The sequence below is a fragment of the Pongo pygmaeus genome, chromosome 18 (assembly GCF_028885625.2).
Source record: "Pongo pygmaeus isolate AG05252 chromosome 18, NHGRI_mPonPyg2-v2.0_pri, whole genome shotgun sequence".
NCBI lineage: Eukaryota > Metazoa > Chordata > Mammalia > Primates > Hominidae > Pongo > Pongo pygmaeus.
Genome location: NC_072391.2, coordinates 27,523,363 through 27,539,687, shown reverse-complemented (window position 1 = coordinate 27,539,687; position 16,325 = coordinate 27,523,363). Strand labels below are relative to the sequence as shown.

The window sequence follows — 16,325 nt, the reverse complement described above, 5'->3', positions numbered from 1 at the left end:
TGGGACACCTAGTGGCCAGTCTTACAATAACGTCTTTTTTTTTTTTTTTTTTTTTTTTTTTTGAGACGGAGCCTCTTGCTCTGTCGCACAGGCTGGAGTGCAGTGGCACGATCTCAGCTCACTGCAACCTCTGCTTCCCAGGTTCAAGTGACTCTCCTGCCTCAGCCTCCCGAGAAGCTGGGATTACAGGCACCCACCACCATGCCCGGCTAATTTTTGTATTTTTACTAGAGATGGGGTTTTGCCATGTTGGCCAGGCTGGTCTCGAACTCCTGACCTCAAGTGATCTGCCCAGGATCATTAACTCACTGTTCAGTAACATCTGCTCACCTGTCCTGGTTAATGAGTCATTTCCTATACGGAGTAGATTCTCTTGTCAGAATGCTTCACACCCTCTGATGCCTGAAATAAGATGCCTCTAGCCCAGTTAAATCCAAACATAGCACAAAACCTTATTCTTCCACAAACCCAACATTAACTGAAGGTTTACTATGACTCAGGAGCTGCAGTAAGCTTTGTACATATACCTCATTTAATTTTCACAACTCTATGGGGAAGATACTGTTATTATCCCTATTTCAAAGACAGATAAACTGAGGCCCAGAGGTTAGTTTCTCCAGATTATATTGCTAGTAAGTATTATGGCCAGGAGGCAAACCCTTAGTTTATTTCAAAGCTCAGGTAGAGAAGATTGGCTTTGTAAATACTGCATTTCTAAACTCTGTGTGTGTGTGTGTGTGTGTGTATGTGCGTGTGTGTTTGAGACAGGGTCTTGCTCTGTTGCCCAGGCTGGAGTTCAGTGGTGCGATCTTGGCTCACTGCAACCCCAGCCTCCCAGGCTCCAGCCTCCCGAGTAGCTGGAATTACAGGCATGCACCATCACACCCAGCTAATTTCTTTTTCTTTTTTTTAATTATTTATTTTTATTTTTATTTTTATTTTTTCTTGAGATGGAGTCTCACTCTGTCACCCAGACTGGAGTGCAGTGGCACAATCTCGGCTCACTGCAAGTTCCTCCTCTGGGTTCAAGCAATTCTCTTGCCTAAGCCTCCCAGCCTGTAGCTGGTATTATAGACGTGCCACCACACCCAGATTTTTTTTTTTTTTTGTATTTTTAGTAGAGATGGGGTTCCATCATGTTGCCCAGGCTGGTCTCGACCTCCTGGCCTCAAGCATTCCTCCCGTCTTGGCTTCCCAATGTGCTGGGATTGTGTTTTGAGGGTTGTTTTGCTTCTCTCTTAATTTCCATATAGTTTATTTAAAAATATTTGCCATTTCTCATGGATGAAGCCGGAAACCATCATTCCCAGCAAACTAACACAGGAACAGAAAACCAAACACCACATGTTCTCACTCATAAGTGGGAGTTGAACAATGAGAACACATGGACACAGGGAGGGGAACATCACACACTGGGGCCTGTTGGGGGGTGGGGGCAAGGGGAGGGAGAGCATTAGGACAAATACCTAATGCACGTGGAGCTTAAAACCTAGATAATAGGTTGATGGGTGCAGCAAACCACCATGGCACATGTATACCTATGTAACAAACCTGCACGTTCTGCACATTTATCCCAGAACTTAAAGTTTAATGAAAAAATAAAAAATAAAAATACGTGCCATTTCTTAGATGGACTTAGCGGAAGAGGGTTTTTTTCCAGGCTCACAAGAACTCAGGATCAGAAAATACTTTCAGGCAGCTGTGGACTCAGTTGAAGATTTAGGAGGGAGCCGGTGGAGCCGTGGTGGAGAGAGAAGTGCAAATAGGGAGGCCGAGTGCTTGGCCCTGAAACTGGCCCTTTAGACCTGGGGTTCTCAACCTTCTAGTGGACTTGTTAAAAAATAGGTGGCTGGCACAGACATATGAAAAAATGCTAACATCACTAATCATCAAGGAAATGCAAATCAAAACCTCATGAGATATCATCTCACCCTCGTTAGAATGGGGATCATCAAAAAGACAAAACATAATAAATGCTGGTGAAGATGTGAAGAAGGGGGAACTCTTATACATTGTTGGTGGAGATGTAAATTACTACAGCTAGTATGGAAAACTGTATGGAGGTTCCTCAAAAAACTAAAAATAGAATTACCATATGATCCAGCAATTTTGCTACTGGGCATATATCCTGATATGGTTTGGCTCTGTGTCCCCACCCAAATCTCATCTCCAGTTGTAATCTCCACATGTCAAGGGAGGGAACTGTAATCCCCCCATGTCGAGGGAGGGAGGTGATCGGATCATGGGGGCGGTTCCCTCTTGTGTACTCATGATAGTGAGTGAGTTCTCATGAGATCTGATGGTTTTATAAACGTCTGGCATTTTCTGAGCTTGGACTTCTCTCTCCTGCCACCATGTGAAGAAGGTCCTTGCTTCCCCTTTGCCTTCCACCATGACTGTAAGTTTCCTGAGGCCTCTCCAACCATGTGGAACTGTGAATCAATTAAACCTCTTTCCTTTATAAATTACCCAGTCTCAGGTAATATCTTTATAGCAGTGTGAAAATGGACTAATACATATCCAAAGCAATTGGAATCAATATAGCAAATGGATACCTGCACCCGATTTATTGCAACACTTGTCACAATAGCCAACATATGGAATCAACCTAAGTGTCTGTCAACAGATGAATGGGTAAAGAAAATGTGGTACATATACACAGTGGACTACTATTTAGCCATAAAAAAGAATGAAATTCTTTTTCATGTTCATTCATGGCAACATGGATGAACTTGGAGAATATTATGTTAAGTGAAATAAGCCAGGCACAGAAAGATAAATACTGCATACTGTCACTCATATGTGGAAGCTTAAAAAGTTGAGCTCATAGAAGTAGACAGTAGGATAGTGGTTTCTAGAGGCTGGGAAGGGTAGTGGGGAGGAGGGTAGCCAAAGGTTGGTTAATGGATAGAAAAGTACAGCTAGACAGGAGGAATAATGTTGAGTGTTCTATAGCACTATAGGGTGACTATAATTCACAACAATTTATTGTACATTTTCAAATAGTTGAGAGTGGATTTTGATTGCCCCCAACACAAAGAAATGACAAATATTTGAGGTGATAGATAAGCTAATTACACTGATGTGGTCATTACACATTGTATAATGTATCAAAATATCACACTGTACCTTATAAGTATGTACAATTTGTATTAAAATAATTCGTTAAAAATAATGAAAGTTAAAAATAATAAGAGAAAAAAAAAAACCAGATGTCCCTCCAGGGATTCTGATTCAGAAGGTTTGAATCGGGACTGAAAGTCTGCACTTCTAACAAGTTCCCAGGAGCCGCTGCTGGGCTGGGGACCACACTTTGAAAAGCACTGGTCTGGGCCTCCAGAGAAGGGAGAGGGACTTCAAATACACAATGCCCACTTCACTCTCTCTAATTCACCTTACTCTCTAAAATTTATTTTGCACCTCTTGCTTGTACCATGTGATAGAGTATTTCAATATATAGTTTATATTATTTTTCCATGAGTACGAGACTCATCTGCTACATTACAAAGTCCTAGGTTCATGGAAGATGGTGTTATGCCTCATTTAATAATGACTGTTGGCTGGGCACAGTGGCTCACGCCTGTAATTCCAACACTTTCGGAGGCCAAGATGGGTGGATCACCTGAGGTCAAGAGTTTGAGACCAGCCTGACCAACATGGAGAAACACCATCGCTACTAAAAATATGAAATTAACCGGGGGTTGTGGCGCATGCCTGTAATCCCAGGAGGCTGAGGCAGGAGAATCACTTGAACCCGGGGGCGGAGGTTGCAGTGAGTGGAGATCGCACCATTGCACTCCAGCCTGGGCAACATGAGCAAAACTCCGTCTCAAAAAAAAAAAAAAAAGACTTGATTGGCTGATTGGCTGTTAAACAGATGGTCAAGGTCTTGTTATTGATCTTCCATATATCAATCCAGGTCTTCAGACATAATTTGCATGAGCAAGAGTCAAGTTTTGGAGTCAGCTACATCTGGGTTCAAATCCTGGCTCATCTGGCACTAGCTCAGTAACTCCCAGAAAGTCACTTAGCTTAGGAGTGATCCTGGATTCCTTTTTTTTCCTCCCCTTAACCCTTACATCCAATCCATTATTAATCTGTTTGGCTCTATGATGTACTTTCAAACCATTGCATGGGTCAACTGTTGCCTCCTCAGAAAGGACTTCCCGGGAACCCCTGTCAGAAGTAGCTCTGGTCTGACATTCTTTTTGAGATCTCCTTGTGCATCCTCCTCCTGGCATTTAGCACAGTCAAAAATTATTTATTTTTTTACTCTTTCTTGAGACACAGTCTCACTTTGTCACCCAGTCTGGAATGCAGTGGCTGGAACACAGCTCACTGCAGCCTTGACCTCCCAGGCTCAAGTGATTCTCCCACTTCAGCCTCCTGAGTAGCTGGGACTACTATATATGTGTGTGTGTGTGTGTGTGTGTGTGTGTGTGTGTGTGTGTGTGTATTTTTTTCTAAAGATGGGGTCTTGCCATGTTGCCCAGGCTGGTCTCAAACTCCTGGGCTCAAGCGATCTTCCTGCCTTGGCGTCCCAAAGAGCTGGGATTACAGGCGTGAGCCACTGTACCTGGCCTTATTTATTTACTTATTTCTGTCTTTGTCCTCCACCACTAGGATGTAAGTCCCTCTACAGCAAGAATCCTGTAGTCTTGTTCACTTATGGGCCCCCAGAGTCTTCTAGAATAACACTTGGAAGATAATTAGCTCTCAAAATATTTGTTGAATTCATGGAAGAATAAATAAATGAGTGAATGAATGATTTCTTTTGAAACAAGGTCTCACTTTGTCACCCAGGCTGGAGTGCAGTGATCATGGCTCACTGCGGCCTCAACCTCCTGGGCTCAAGTGATCCTCCCACCTCAGCCTCCCAAGTAGCTGGGACAATAAGCACATGCCACCATGCCTGGCTAATTTTTGTATTTTTTGTAGATAGGAGGTTTCATCACATTGCCTAGGCTGGTCTCAAACTGCTGAGCTCAAGCAATCTGCCTGCCTTGGCCTCCCAAAGTTCTGGGATTATAGGTGTGAGCCATCATGCCTGGCCAAATGAATTAATTTCTCTAAGCTTCAATTTCCTCATCTGTAAGATGAAAAGAATAATAGTACCTACCATATAAGGTTGTTTTGAGGATGAAATGAGGTAATACATGTATAAAATAATAATAGTAAACACTTGGATAGAGCTTACTGTGTGCCAGGAACTGCTTTAAGCCTTGTAAAATATTACCCCCATTTTACAAGTGAGGAAACAGAAGCAAAGAGACATTAAATGGCTTATGCAAGGTCAAACACCTCATAAGTGGCAGAGCAAATTTAGGCCTGGGCCTTCCAGATCAGAATCCATATTCATAACCACACTCCACTCTGGAACTCTTTTCATAGGGACTGACCCTTAGCAAGTGCACAATGAATGTGGGTTGTTTGAAGCCATATTCTTTTCCTTTTTTTTTTTTTTTAGAGATAGGGTCTTGCTATGTTATCCAGGCTAGAATGCAGTGGTGTAATAATGGCTCACTGCAGCCTCAACCTCCTGGGCTCAAGCAATTCTCCTGCCTCAGTTTCCCAAGTAGCTGGAACCACAGGTGGGCACCACCACACCTGGCTAATTTGAAAAATTGTTTTTGGTAGAGAGGGGGTCTGGTACTGTTACCCAGGATGGTCTTGAACTCCTGGCCTCAAGAGATCCTCCTGCCTCAGCCTGCCAAAGTGCTGGGATTACAGGCGTGAGCCACTGTGCCTGGCCTGAAGCCATTTCTGTGTTTCTATATCAAGACTTGCTGAACAGCTGTATATTTTCCAAATCACCACAAAACCCAGATCCCAGTTCTTAACTCCCTTTGGATTTTCCCAAGGCTTTTGCCCTTTCCTGGAAGCAGGACTAGGGACTATTTGTGGGTTCCTCATTCCATCAGGGCTGGAGGAACACAAGGGTTCAAGGTCTAGCACCATGGACAGTGCCCCCACTTGCCTTCCCCATCTCTTTTCTCCTTAAGGGTCCTAAATTATTTTGACTAAGCTTCTGAGCCAACTACAAACCACTTCATCCTACCCTTTCTTAGCTTCTGTGTAACATTATGTAGGATAAGGCACACGGGAGGAAACTTTCTGCTTTCCATCCCCTTTAGTTAATAACATCCTTGGTGAGTACACTGGAAAGCTCACTGTTTCAGGGGAAAGAGAGGAGCTTTCTTCTGTATAGAGCACCAGTTTCTGACACCACAGTGTCTTCTGGTGACATTGCCCCTCCTCAGTATCATTTATCCCCATGGTATAAACCTATTCCCTTACCACATTAAGAAAAAAACTAAGGCAAATACTCTAGAGGCCTTGATATCCCATGAGATTTGTTAAGAAAAGTACACCCAGCAGGGCACAATGGCGCACACCGTAATCCCAGCACTTTGGGAGGCTGAGGTGCGTGGACTGCTTGAGCCCAGGAGTTCAAGACTAGCCTGGGCAACATAGTGAGACCCCCATAGCTATAAAAATTATAAAAATTAGCTGGGCATGGCGGTGGGCACCCGTAGTCCCAGCTACTCAGGAGACTGAGGTGGGAGAATTGCTTGAGCCTGGGAGCTCCAGGCTGCAGTGAGCTGTAATCATCCCACTGCACTCCAGCCTGGGTGACAGAGTGAGACCCACCTAAAAAAAAGAAAAAGTACCGCAGGCCAGGTGTGGTGGCTCACGCCTGTAATCTCAACACTTTGGGAGGCCGAGGTGGGAGGATCACAAGGTCAAGAGATCGAGACCATCCTGGCCAACATGGTGAAACCCCATCTCTACTAAAAATACAAAAATTAGCCGGGCATGGTGGTGCATGCCTGTAGTCCCGGCTACTTGGGAGGCTGAGGCATGAGAATCACTTGAACCCAAGAGGCAGAGGTTGCAGTGAGCCGAGATCGTGCCACTGCACTCCAGCCTGGCAACAGAGTTAGACTTCGTCAAAAAAAAAAAAAAAAAAATCCAAAAAGGATTTCACTGGGCCAAAGTTACCCAACCCCAACCACTGAGCTCAAACACTAAAGTAAGGGAGAAACTTTCACATGAGACTTCAGAGAACTGCTCTGGAACCACACAACCTTAGCCTAGTTGGTTTCAAAAAAATATAGTTGAGGCAAGATCCCAGTTGAGTCTCCACTCAATTTGGCCTGGGATACCTATAGGACTTGCCCATTGAACCAATGTTGAGAAACAGCATAGAGTCACTAGATGCCTAGATAGAGATGCCTCAGTCTCATCACTAGGAAAGGACTCTATGGCCAGGCATGGTGGCTCATGCCTGTAATCCCAGAATTTAGGGAGGTCAAGGCAGGAGGATCGCTTGAGGCCAGGAGTTTGAGATCAGCCTGGGTAACATAGTGAGACCCTGTCTTTACAACAACTTTAAAAAAATAGCCAGGTGTGGTAGTGCATGCCTGTAATCTCAGCTACTTGGGAGGCTGAGGCAAAAGGATCCCTTCAGCCCAGGAGTCTGAGGCTGCAGTGAGCTACGATCATGTCACTGTACTCCAGCCTAGGTGACAAAGTGAGACCCTGTCTTTAAAAAAATGCAAAAAAGGCCGGGCATGGTGGCTCACGCCTGTAATCCCAGCACTTTGGGAGGCCAAGGTGGGCAGATCACAAGGTCAGGAGATCGAGACCATCCTGGCTAACACGGTGAAACCCCGTCTCTACTAAAAGTGCAAAAAATTAGCGGGGCATGGTGATGGGTGCCTGTAGTCCCAGCTACTCAGGAGGCTGAGGCAGGAGAATGGCGTGAACCCAGGAGGCAGAGCTTGCAGTGAGCCAAGATCGTGCCACTGCACTCCAGCCTGGGCAACAGTGCAAGACTCCGTCTCAAAAAAAAATGCAAAAAAAAAAAAAAAGGACTGGGCATGTTGGCTCACACCTGCAATCTCAGCACTTTGAGAGGCCAAGGCAGGAGGATAGCTTGAGGCCAGGAGTTCAAGACCAGCCTGGGCAACATAGCAAGACTGCATCTCTATTTTTTCAAAAAATTAGCCAGGCATCATGGCACATACTTGTAGCCCCAGCCACTCAGGAGGCTGAGGTGGGAGGATTGCTCGAGCCCAGTAGTTCAAGGTTACAGTGAGCTATGACCACACCACTGCACTCCAACCTGAATGACAGAATGAGACTCTGTCTTAGAAAAAGAGAGAAAGAACTGTAGTCACATTCTCTTGAGGCTTCTAATAATATGTTTAGAATAATTCACATGCTCTGAGACTCATATACTGATGACCTCTTCCCCCAGCTGTGTTCTCACCTGGGAAGAGGATGCGGCTGACCATCCCAGGGAACACCATTATGAAGAGGGGCAGCACCTTCAGGTACGCAGCCATCAGAGCACCTCCTTTTGCATGGGACAGGTTCTTGGCAGCCAGAGTCCGCTGGACAATCACCTGGAAAAGATCAAGGGGGTTGGAAACTGGGAATGCTGCTATAGTTTGGCTGTGTCCCCACCCAAATCTCATCTTGAATTGTAGCTCCCATAATTCCCACGTGTTGTGGGAGGGAGCCAGTGGGAGATAATTGAATCATGGGGGCAGTTTCCTCCATACTGTTCTCATGGTAGTAGTGAATATGTCTCACGAGATCTGATGGTTTTATAAGGGGAAACCCCTTTCACTCGACTCTCATTCTCTCTTTGCCTGCTGCCATCCATGTAAGACGTGACTTGCTCCTCTTTGCCCTCTGCCATGATTGTGAGGCCTCCCCAGCCATGTGGAACCTGTGAGTCCATTCAACCTCTTTATAAATTACCCAGTCTCGCATATGTCTTTATCAGCAGCGTGAGAATGGACTGTATTAAAAGGCTTTCTCTTAAGGCAAACAGGGGGTGTGTTGCCTCTTGGTAGTTGTAGGAGACTTAGGATCTTGGTTTGCCAAGCTTCTGTTTGAAGAAACATCTCTTTCCTATGCTCAGTCCCTGTGGTCTAATTTGGGTAGTTAAGACACCCACCCCATTCCCTCCTTACTCTTTTATCCAGGGGTTATGCCTTGCCAATTAGAGTCCTCCACAGAATTATTTCACCTCTCTGACTACCATGATCCATGAAGGAAAAGCATGTCCCCAAGGCAATCCAACCACAGCTCTCCATGGAACTTCTTCCTTAAAAAGGCAAAGGAGGCTGGGTGCAATGGCTCACGCTTGTAATCCCAGCACTTTGGGAGGCCGAAGCAGGAGGATTGCTTGGGCCCAGGAGTTTGAGACCAGCCTGGCCAACATGGTGAAACTCTATCTCTATAAAAAATACAAAAATTAGCTGGGTGCATTGGCGCACACTTGTAATCCCAGCTACTTGGGAGGCTGAGACAGGAGAATCACTTGAACCTGGGAGGTGGAGGTTGCAGTGAGCCAAGATCGCACCACTGCACTTCAGCCTGGGTGATAGAGTGAGACCCTGTCTCAAAAAAAAAAAAAAAAAAAAAAGCAAAGGAAAGAGGTTTCCTAACTCCTGGTGCCTCCTTTGCAATTCCTAACTGTGAAGGTGGTGTAGAGCTGCTGGCTGCATCTCTGCCATGATACGGGAAGGCCTCTTTGAAACTAAGTCATCACAGAGGAAAGAAAAGCAGGAAATGGAGAGAAAGGCAATGTGTGATGATGTAATATCAGAGACAGGCAGTCTGGGTTCAAATACTACCTCCCCACTTCCCGCCTATCTGACCTTGGGCAAGCAACCTCACCTCTCTTGGCCTCTGATTCCTCATCTGTGATATGAGCATAGTACCAGCCCAGTTTTGACAATTAGAGAATTGAAAGTACTTAGAATACTTAGAATATGACACATAGTAACTGCTTCATAAATATTAGTTGCTTCCATTGCCATTAGCCACCTCTGGAGTCCCTGTCATGTAAATTTTTAAAAATGCCTTTTTTTTTTTAAGAGATGGGGTCTCACTCTGTTGCCCAGGCTGAAATGCAATGATGTGATCATAGCTCACTGTAGCCCCAAAGTCCTGGGCTCAAATGATCCTCCCGCCTCAGTCTTTCAAGTAGCTGAGACAACAGGCATGAGCAACCATGTCAAGCTAATTTTTAAAATTTTTATTTAGAGATGGGGTCTTGCTGTATTGCTATATTGAGGAGGCTGGTCTTGAACCCCTGACCTCAAACAGTTCTCCTGTCTCAGCCTCCTAAGTAGCAATGTCACCACGCTTGTCTACATTTTATGTTTATTTTTATTTTTCGTAGAGGCAGACTCTTACTATGTTACCCAGGCTGGTCTCCAACTCCTGACGTCAAACAACCCTCCTGCCTCAGCCTCCCAAAGTGCTGCGATTATAGGCGTGAGCCACCACGCCCAAGAAAAAAGAGCCTTTTTATCCTTAAACAATTTTTTCCACACAAACAACTAAACGAGTCCTCACTAAATCATCAAAGAACCCTTAATGAGAAGAGTGTAGTGAGGTAAGACTTGCTGCAAACCCCATACCACAGCCCCAATAATTATTTTAGATTTCACAGCACATTTTGATGGGGAGAGAGATGTCACCTTGGGCAGTATTTCATCTGCAGAATCCATGGGACTAAACCTCGTCAGAGACAGTTGCCCGAAGGCATCAATATGCTCAAGGACAATGTGAAATATGCAGTTTTTGTTAATGACCTAACTGCATTAGCAGTGACACAAACCGGGCTTGGTGGACACGTTTCAAGGACAGGTACTCATTCCCACTGGACACAACACATTCAGCCAGTCAGAATTCAAAAAAGCTCTGGTCACAAGCTGGCCATCCAACTGAGGGGTCCCTTCCCTCCCCTACCTTCCCCTCCCCTCCCCTCCTTTTCCCTTCCTTCCCTTCCCCTCCCCTCTCCTGTCTTCTCCTTTCTTCTTTCCTCTCCTCTCCTTTCCTACATTTTTTTCTTTTCTTTTCCTTTCTTTTTTGAGATGGAGTCTTGCTTTGTCATCCAGGTTGGAGTACAGTGCTGAGATCTCTGCTCACTGCAGCCTCCACCTCCTGGGTTCAAACAATTCTCCTGCATCAGCCTCCCAAGTAGCTGGGATTACAGGATCCTGCCACCATGCCCTGCTAATTTTTGTATTTTTAGTAGAGATGGGGTTTCACCATGTTGGCCAGGCTGGTCTCAAACTCCTGACCTCAAGTGATCCACCCACCTCAGCCTCCTAACTTGCTGGGATTACAGGCATGAGCTGCCACACCCGGCCGGGTCTGTTTTCTGTAACCATCAGATCCTAAAAGGGAGAGTAGTCAGATGGTTCTTTTTTTTTTTTCTTTTTTTTTTTTTTTCTGAGGCAGGGTCTCACTCTATCACCCAGATTGGAGTGCAGTGGTGCAATCATGGCTGACTGACTGCAGCCTTGAACTCCAGAGCTAAAGTGATCCTCCCACCTCAGCATCCTAAGTAGCTGGGACCACAGGCATACACCACCACACCCAGCTATTAATATTTTTTAAATTTTTTTGTAGAGATGAGGTCTTGCTATGTTACCCACTGGTTTCAAATCCCTGGGCTCAAGCAATCGTCTTCACTCAGCCTCCCAAAGTGCGGGGATTACATGTGTGAGCCACTGTGCCCAGCCAAGTGGTTCCGTTTTTTTTTTGTTTTTTTGTTTTTTTTTTTTTTGAGACGGAGTCTCGCTCTGTTACCCAGGCTGGAGTGCAGTGGTGTGATCTGGGCTCACTGCAAGCTCCACCTCCCGGGTTCAGCTATTCTCCTGCCTCAGCCTCCCAAGTAGCTGGGACTACAGGCGCCCGCCAGCATGCTCAATTAATTTTTTGTATTTTTAGTAGAGACGGGGTTTCACCGTGTTAGCCAGGATGGTCTTGATCTCCTGACCTCGTGATCCGCCCACCTCGGCCTCCCAAAGTGCTGGGATTACCGGTGTGAGCCACTGTGCCCGGCCAAGTGGTTCTTAGTAAGTAACATCTCAGTTGCGGGGGAAAAAGTGAGCTAAGAGGAATGAAAATGCAACCTGAATATGTGGGGAGGAGGGGCCATGATTAGCTATGTCAGCCATCTGTTACGGCATCTGTCATCTAGCCACCTTATCTTTCCTTGCTTTTTCCACAATAATCATGTATAAATTTTCCCTTCTTTGGGGTGGGAAAGAGGAAGGAGAGCTGTCATGATGGAGCACGGTGACCAGGGAGCAGGCGTCTGCACAGAAATGCAGCTGGGGGTGGGTTCCCAGAATTGAGAGCATCCAATAGGTGCTGTACAATGAGTGAATGGAGCGATTTAAAGTGCAGACAGACTTAGGTGTGAATCCCCCCACCAGCTCTTTGTGAGTTTGGATGAGTTCCTTAACCTTTCCAGGCTCAGCTCTCTCATCTGTAAAATGGGGATGATAACTGTGCTTGCTTTTCAGGTGTCTAGCAGCTCTTTAGCAAAGACAGCAGTCGTGATTATTGGCATTGTCATCATCACTGCTATTGTTAGATGAAACCAGAGAAAGAAGTTCCAACAGGTCAACGAAATAGAAATAGATGAGAGTAGGATTAGATAGTGGAAACTGGATCAGAGAGCTGTAGGTCAGAAGTTCAGAAATCTGGCTGGGCACGGTGGCTCATGCCTGTAATCCCAGCAGTTTGGGAGGCCAAGGTGGGTGGATCACTTGAGGTCAGGAGTTCGAGACTAGCCTGGCCAACATAGCGAAACCCTATCTCTACAAAAAATACCAAAAATTAGCTGGGCATAGTGGTGCACGCCTATAGTCCCAGCTACTCAGGAGGCTGAGGCATGAGAATTGCTGGAACCCAGGAGGCAGAAGTTGCAGTCAGCCGAGATTGCACTACTCTACTCCAGCCTGGGAAACAGAGCGAGACTCTGTCTCAAAACTAATAATAATAATAATAAATAATAAAAATAATAAAAAAGAAGTTCAGAAACCTGTAAACAGTAAACATTGGTTCAATAAAGGAAGGAGGAAGATGGTCTTGGGGGAATACCTCGGCAGGGGAAATTGTCTCTGGCTGGTTTTTACAAATGGCTTTTTCCCGGTGGCAGAATGGGTCAACTGTCTTTTTTTGTTTCGTTTTGTTTGTTTTTGAGACAGAGTGTTGCTGTTGCCCAGGCTGGAATTACAGGCATGAGTCACTGTGCCCGGCATAATTAATTAATTAATTAATTAATTAATTTTTTGAGATAGAGTCTCACTTTGCTGCCCAGGCTGGAGTGCAATGGCATGATCTCAGCTCACTGCAAACTCCACCTTCTGGGTTCAAGTGATTCTCTTGCCTCAGCCTCCTGAGTAGCTGGGATTACAGGTGCCTGCCACCACACCTGGCTTTTTTTTTTTTTTTTTTTTTTTTGTATTTTTATTAGAGACAGGGTTTTGCCATGTTGGCCAGGCTGGTCTCAAACTCCTGACTTCAGGTGATCCACCCGCCTTGACCTCCCAAACTGTTGGGATTACAGGCATGAGCCACCGCACCCAGCCGGGTCTGTTAAATTTAAAGCCCATGATGTTAGCCTGGATCAATCCTGTTTCTCAAGGTCTCTCCTACCTGAGATTTGCTAAGGAGGAGAAGGGGGTCTCTCTCTTAAAGGGGCAGTACATGTGCATTGCTCTCATCACTGCCTTGGTCCTTAGCTCTCCGCTCAAAGGAGGGCTGGCCTGTGGATGAGACCTGGGTTTCATTTTCTGAAGTCTCCTGCATCAAATCAATGTCCAACGCCATGATTATTGCTTTAATTAAACTCTCATCAGCCCTCACTATGCAGTATAACTCCCCAAGTGGTACATTGATCTCTGATGTTTCATGTACCAGAAAAATAATATTTGAACACGTGATATATTCACTCAGTTTAAAACCCGAGAAAATATAACATGCAGTAAATTGGCTCTCATTCATCCTTCCCACCTGCCCTGCCTCCCTGCCCACAGGTATCCACTCTTCTTAGTTTTGTATACATTCATCCAGAGTTTATGGACATATAAGCAAATGCAAATATTGATTCTATTCTCCTTTTTTTTTTTTTAACACAAAAGGGCTTCTTGTACACATGGATCTGCTTTCTGATTTTTTCCTTTCTTTTTTCACACCAGTTATGTATCTGCCTCGCTCTGGGTGTTCCTTCTGCTGCAAAGTCTTCCTCCAAAAATCACAGGAAGCTCTTGCTCTTCTACAAAGTCTTTGGTCAAAGGTCACTTCTCAATGATACCTCCCCTCAGCACCCTACATTATTTGAGACAGGATCTTACTGTCTCAAGCCTGTTGCCCAGGCTGAAGTGCAGTGGTGCGATCTCAACTCATTGCAGCTTTGACCTCCTGGGTTCCAGCAATCCTCCCACCTCAGCCTCCCAAGTAGCTGGGACTCCAGCTGCACACCACCATGCTGGCTAATTTTTACTTTTTTTTTTTTTTTTTTTAGAGATGGCCTCACTATGTTTCCCAGGTTGGTCTCAAACTCCTGGGCTCAAGTGAGCCTCCTGCCTGAGCATCCTAAAGTGTGTGAGCCACCTGTCACCCCATTTGGAATTGCACTCCCACACTCTCAATCTCCTTGACCTCACTCTACTTTTTAAAATGATATTTATCAAATTTTAACATCTCACATAATTTATTTATTATCTCCGTCTACTCCCATTAGAAGAAGGGAAGCTCCACAAGGGCAGAGAGCTTTGTTTGATTTATTAGCTCCTGATTTTAAGTGCCCAGAAGAGTGCCTGGTATGTAGAGGACACCCAGTGTGTATTTGTTGAACAAATGATGTCCAATAGGAGTTTTACCCCCATTTAAAAGGTATCATCTCCTTTGCTTACTGGATATTCCCAGACATTAAGCAAAGTGTATTAGGCCAGCTGCAGTGGATCACACCTATAATCCCAGCACTTTGGGAGGCTGAGGTGGGAGTATCACTTGAACTCAGGAGTCTGAGAGCAGCCTGGTCAATGTAGTGAGACCTGCATCTCTACTAAAAAATAATAATAATAATAAATAGCTGGGCATGGTGGCATGTGCCGGTAGTCCCAGCTACTCAGGAGGCTGACATGGGAGGATCTCTTGAGCCAAGGAGATGAAGGCTGCCGTGAGCTATGATCGTGCCTCTGCCTTCCAGCCTGGGTGATAGAGTGAGACCCTGTCTCAGAAAAAAAAAAAAAAAAAAAAAAAAGGCAGAGTGTGTTGAGTTTCCCCTTTGCAAATATCAGCAGCTTTGGATTTGTCATTCACATTCATGAGCAAGAAATAAAATAGCATGTAGAGCAACGGAAAGGAGGAAGTAGTCAAGGAAGCAGGGAAAACACAAATGAGAGAAGAGATGGAGGAAGAAAAAAGCACCGACTTCAGCCACCCTAAGGAAAGAAGCAAAGAGAAGGAAAAAGCTTGCTCAGGCCACTGTCCTGTACCTGATCCGTGCACCAATACCAGAGGGATGGGATGGACATTCCAAATAGGACCCCCGGCCACGGGAGATCAGATGTCAGTGGATCTCGGAAAATATGGAAGGCATCTTCCCGGGGCAGCCCACAGCTGCTGTTCTCGCTCCGGTTGCTAGCCAGGGCCAAGAAGTACTTCTCCTTCAGGCCTTCCATCCCACCAACCGCGACGAAACCTAGAATTCAGAGAAAGCCTATTTTCCGGGAACTCAGATTGGTCCATGGCAAGTGATGAGGAGATGGCTGGAGATTGGTGAAATTCTAGTAGGACCAGAGCCACCAAAAAGTGTTAATCCCCTTAAGGGTTCTTAACCTCCTCCCCACTTTTTTTTAACTTAAAAAAAAATTAATATTAGAGTTTTATTGGACTATAATTGACCTAACCATAAATTGCAAAATATTTGAAGTGTAAAAGTTGATGTTTGACATCAGTATTCACCCATGAAACCTCCGCCACAAAGTAATGAATGTATCTATCCAAGTTTCTTTTCTTTCTTTCTTTTTCTTTTCTTTTCTTTTTTTTTTTTTTTTTTTTTTTTTTTTTTTGAGATGAAATCTTGCTCTGTCACCCAGGCTGGAGTGCGGTGATGTGATCTCGGCTCACTGCCACCTCCACCTCCCAGGTTCAAGCGATTCTTCTGCCTCAGCCTCCCGAGTAGCTGGGATTACAGGCGTGTGCCACCATGCCTGGCTAATTTTTGTACTTTTAGTAGAGACGGGGTTTCACCATATTGGCCAGGCTGGTCTCGAACTCCTGACCTCAAGTGATACTCCTGGCCATTGTCCCAGGCCATTGTATGTTCTTTAAGCCCATTGAATTCCCCTAAAAATAATTTACTACCTCCCTAAAATCATCTACACTTGTCCATCTCCTTTTCCCTTAAGAAGTACGGTATAGAAACATCTGTAAGACATTAGGATATTGAGAAATCACTCTTTAATTCTCCCTTGTGCATGCTAATAAATTTG

At 45.1% G+C, this 16,325-nt stretch overlaps 1 protein-coding gene across 1 annotated transcript in view; it reads right to left on the bottom strand.

Moving 5' to 3' along the window:
* Window positions 1–16,325, bottom strand: part of SLC5A11 (solute carrier family 5 member 11) — a 64,617-nt gene that overhangs the window by 5,248 nt on the left and 43,044 nt on the right. The window contains exons 10-11 of the mRNA XM_054453152.2: window positions 15,327–15,532; window positions 8,276–8,411 (exon numbers count right to left, since the gene is read on the bottom strand). Of these exons, the coding sequence (XP_054309127.1) occupies window positions 8,276–8,411; window positions 15,327–15,532 (342 nt within the window). The remainder of the gene's footprint in view (window positions 1–8,275; window positions 8,412–15,326; window positions 15,533–16,325) is intronic.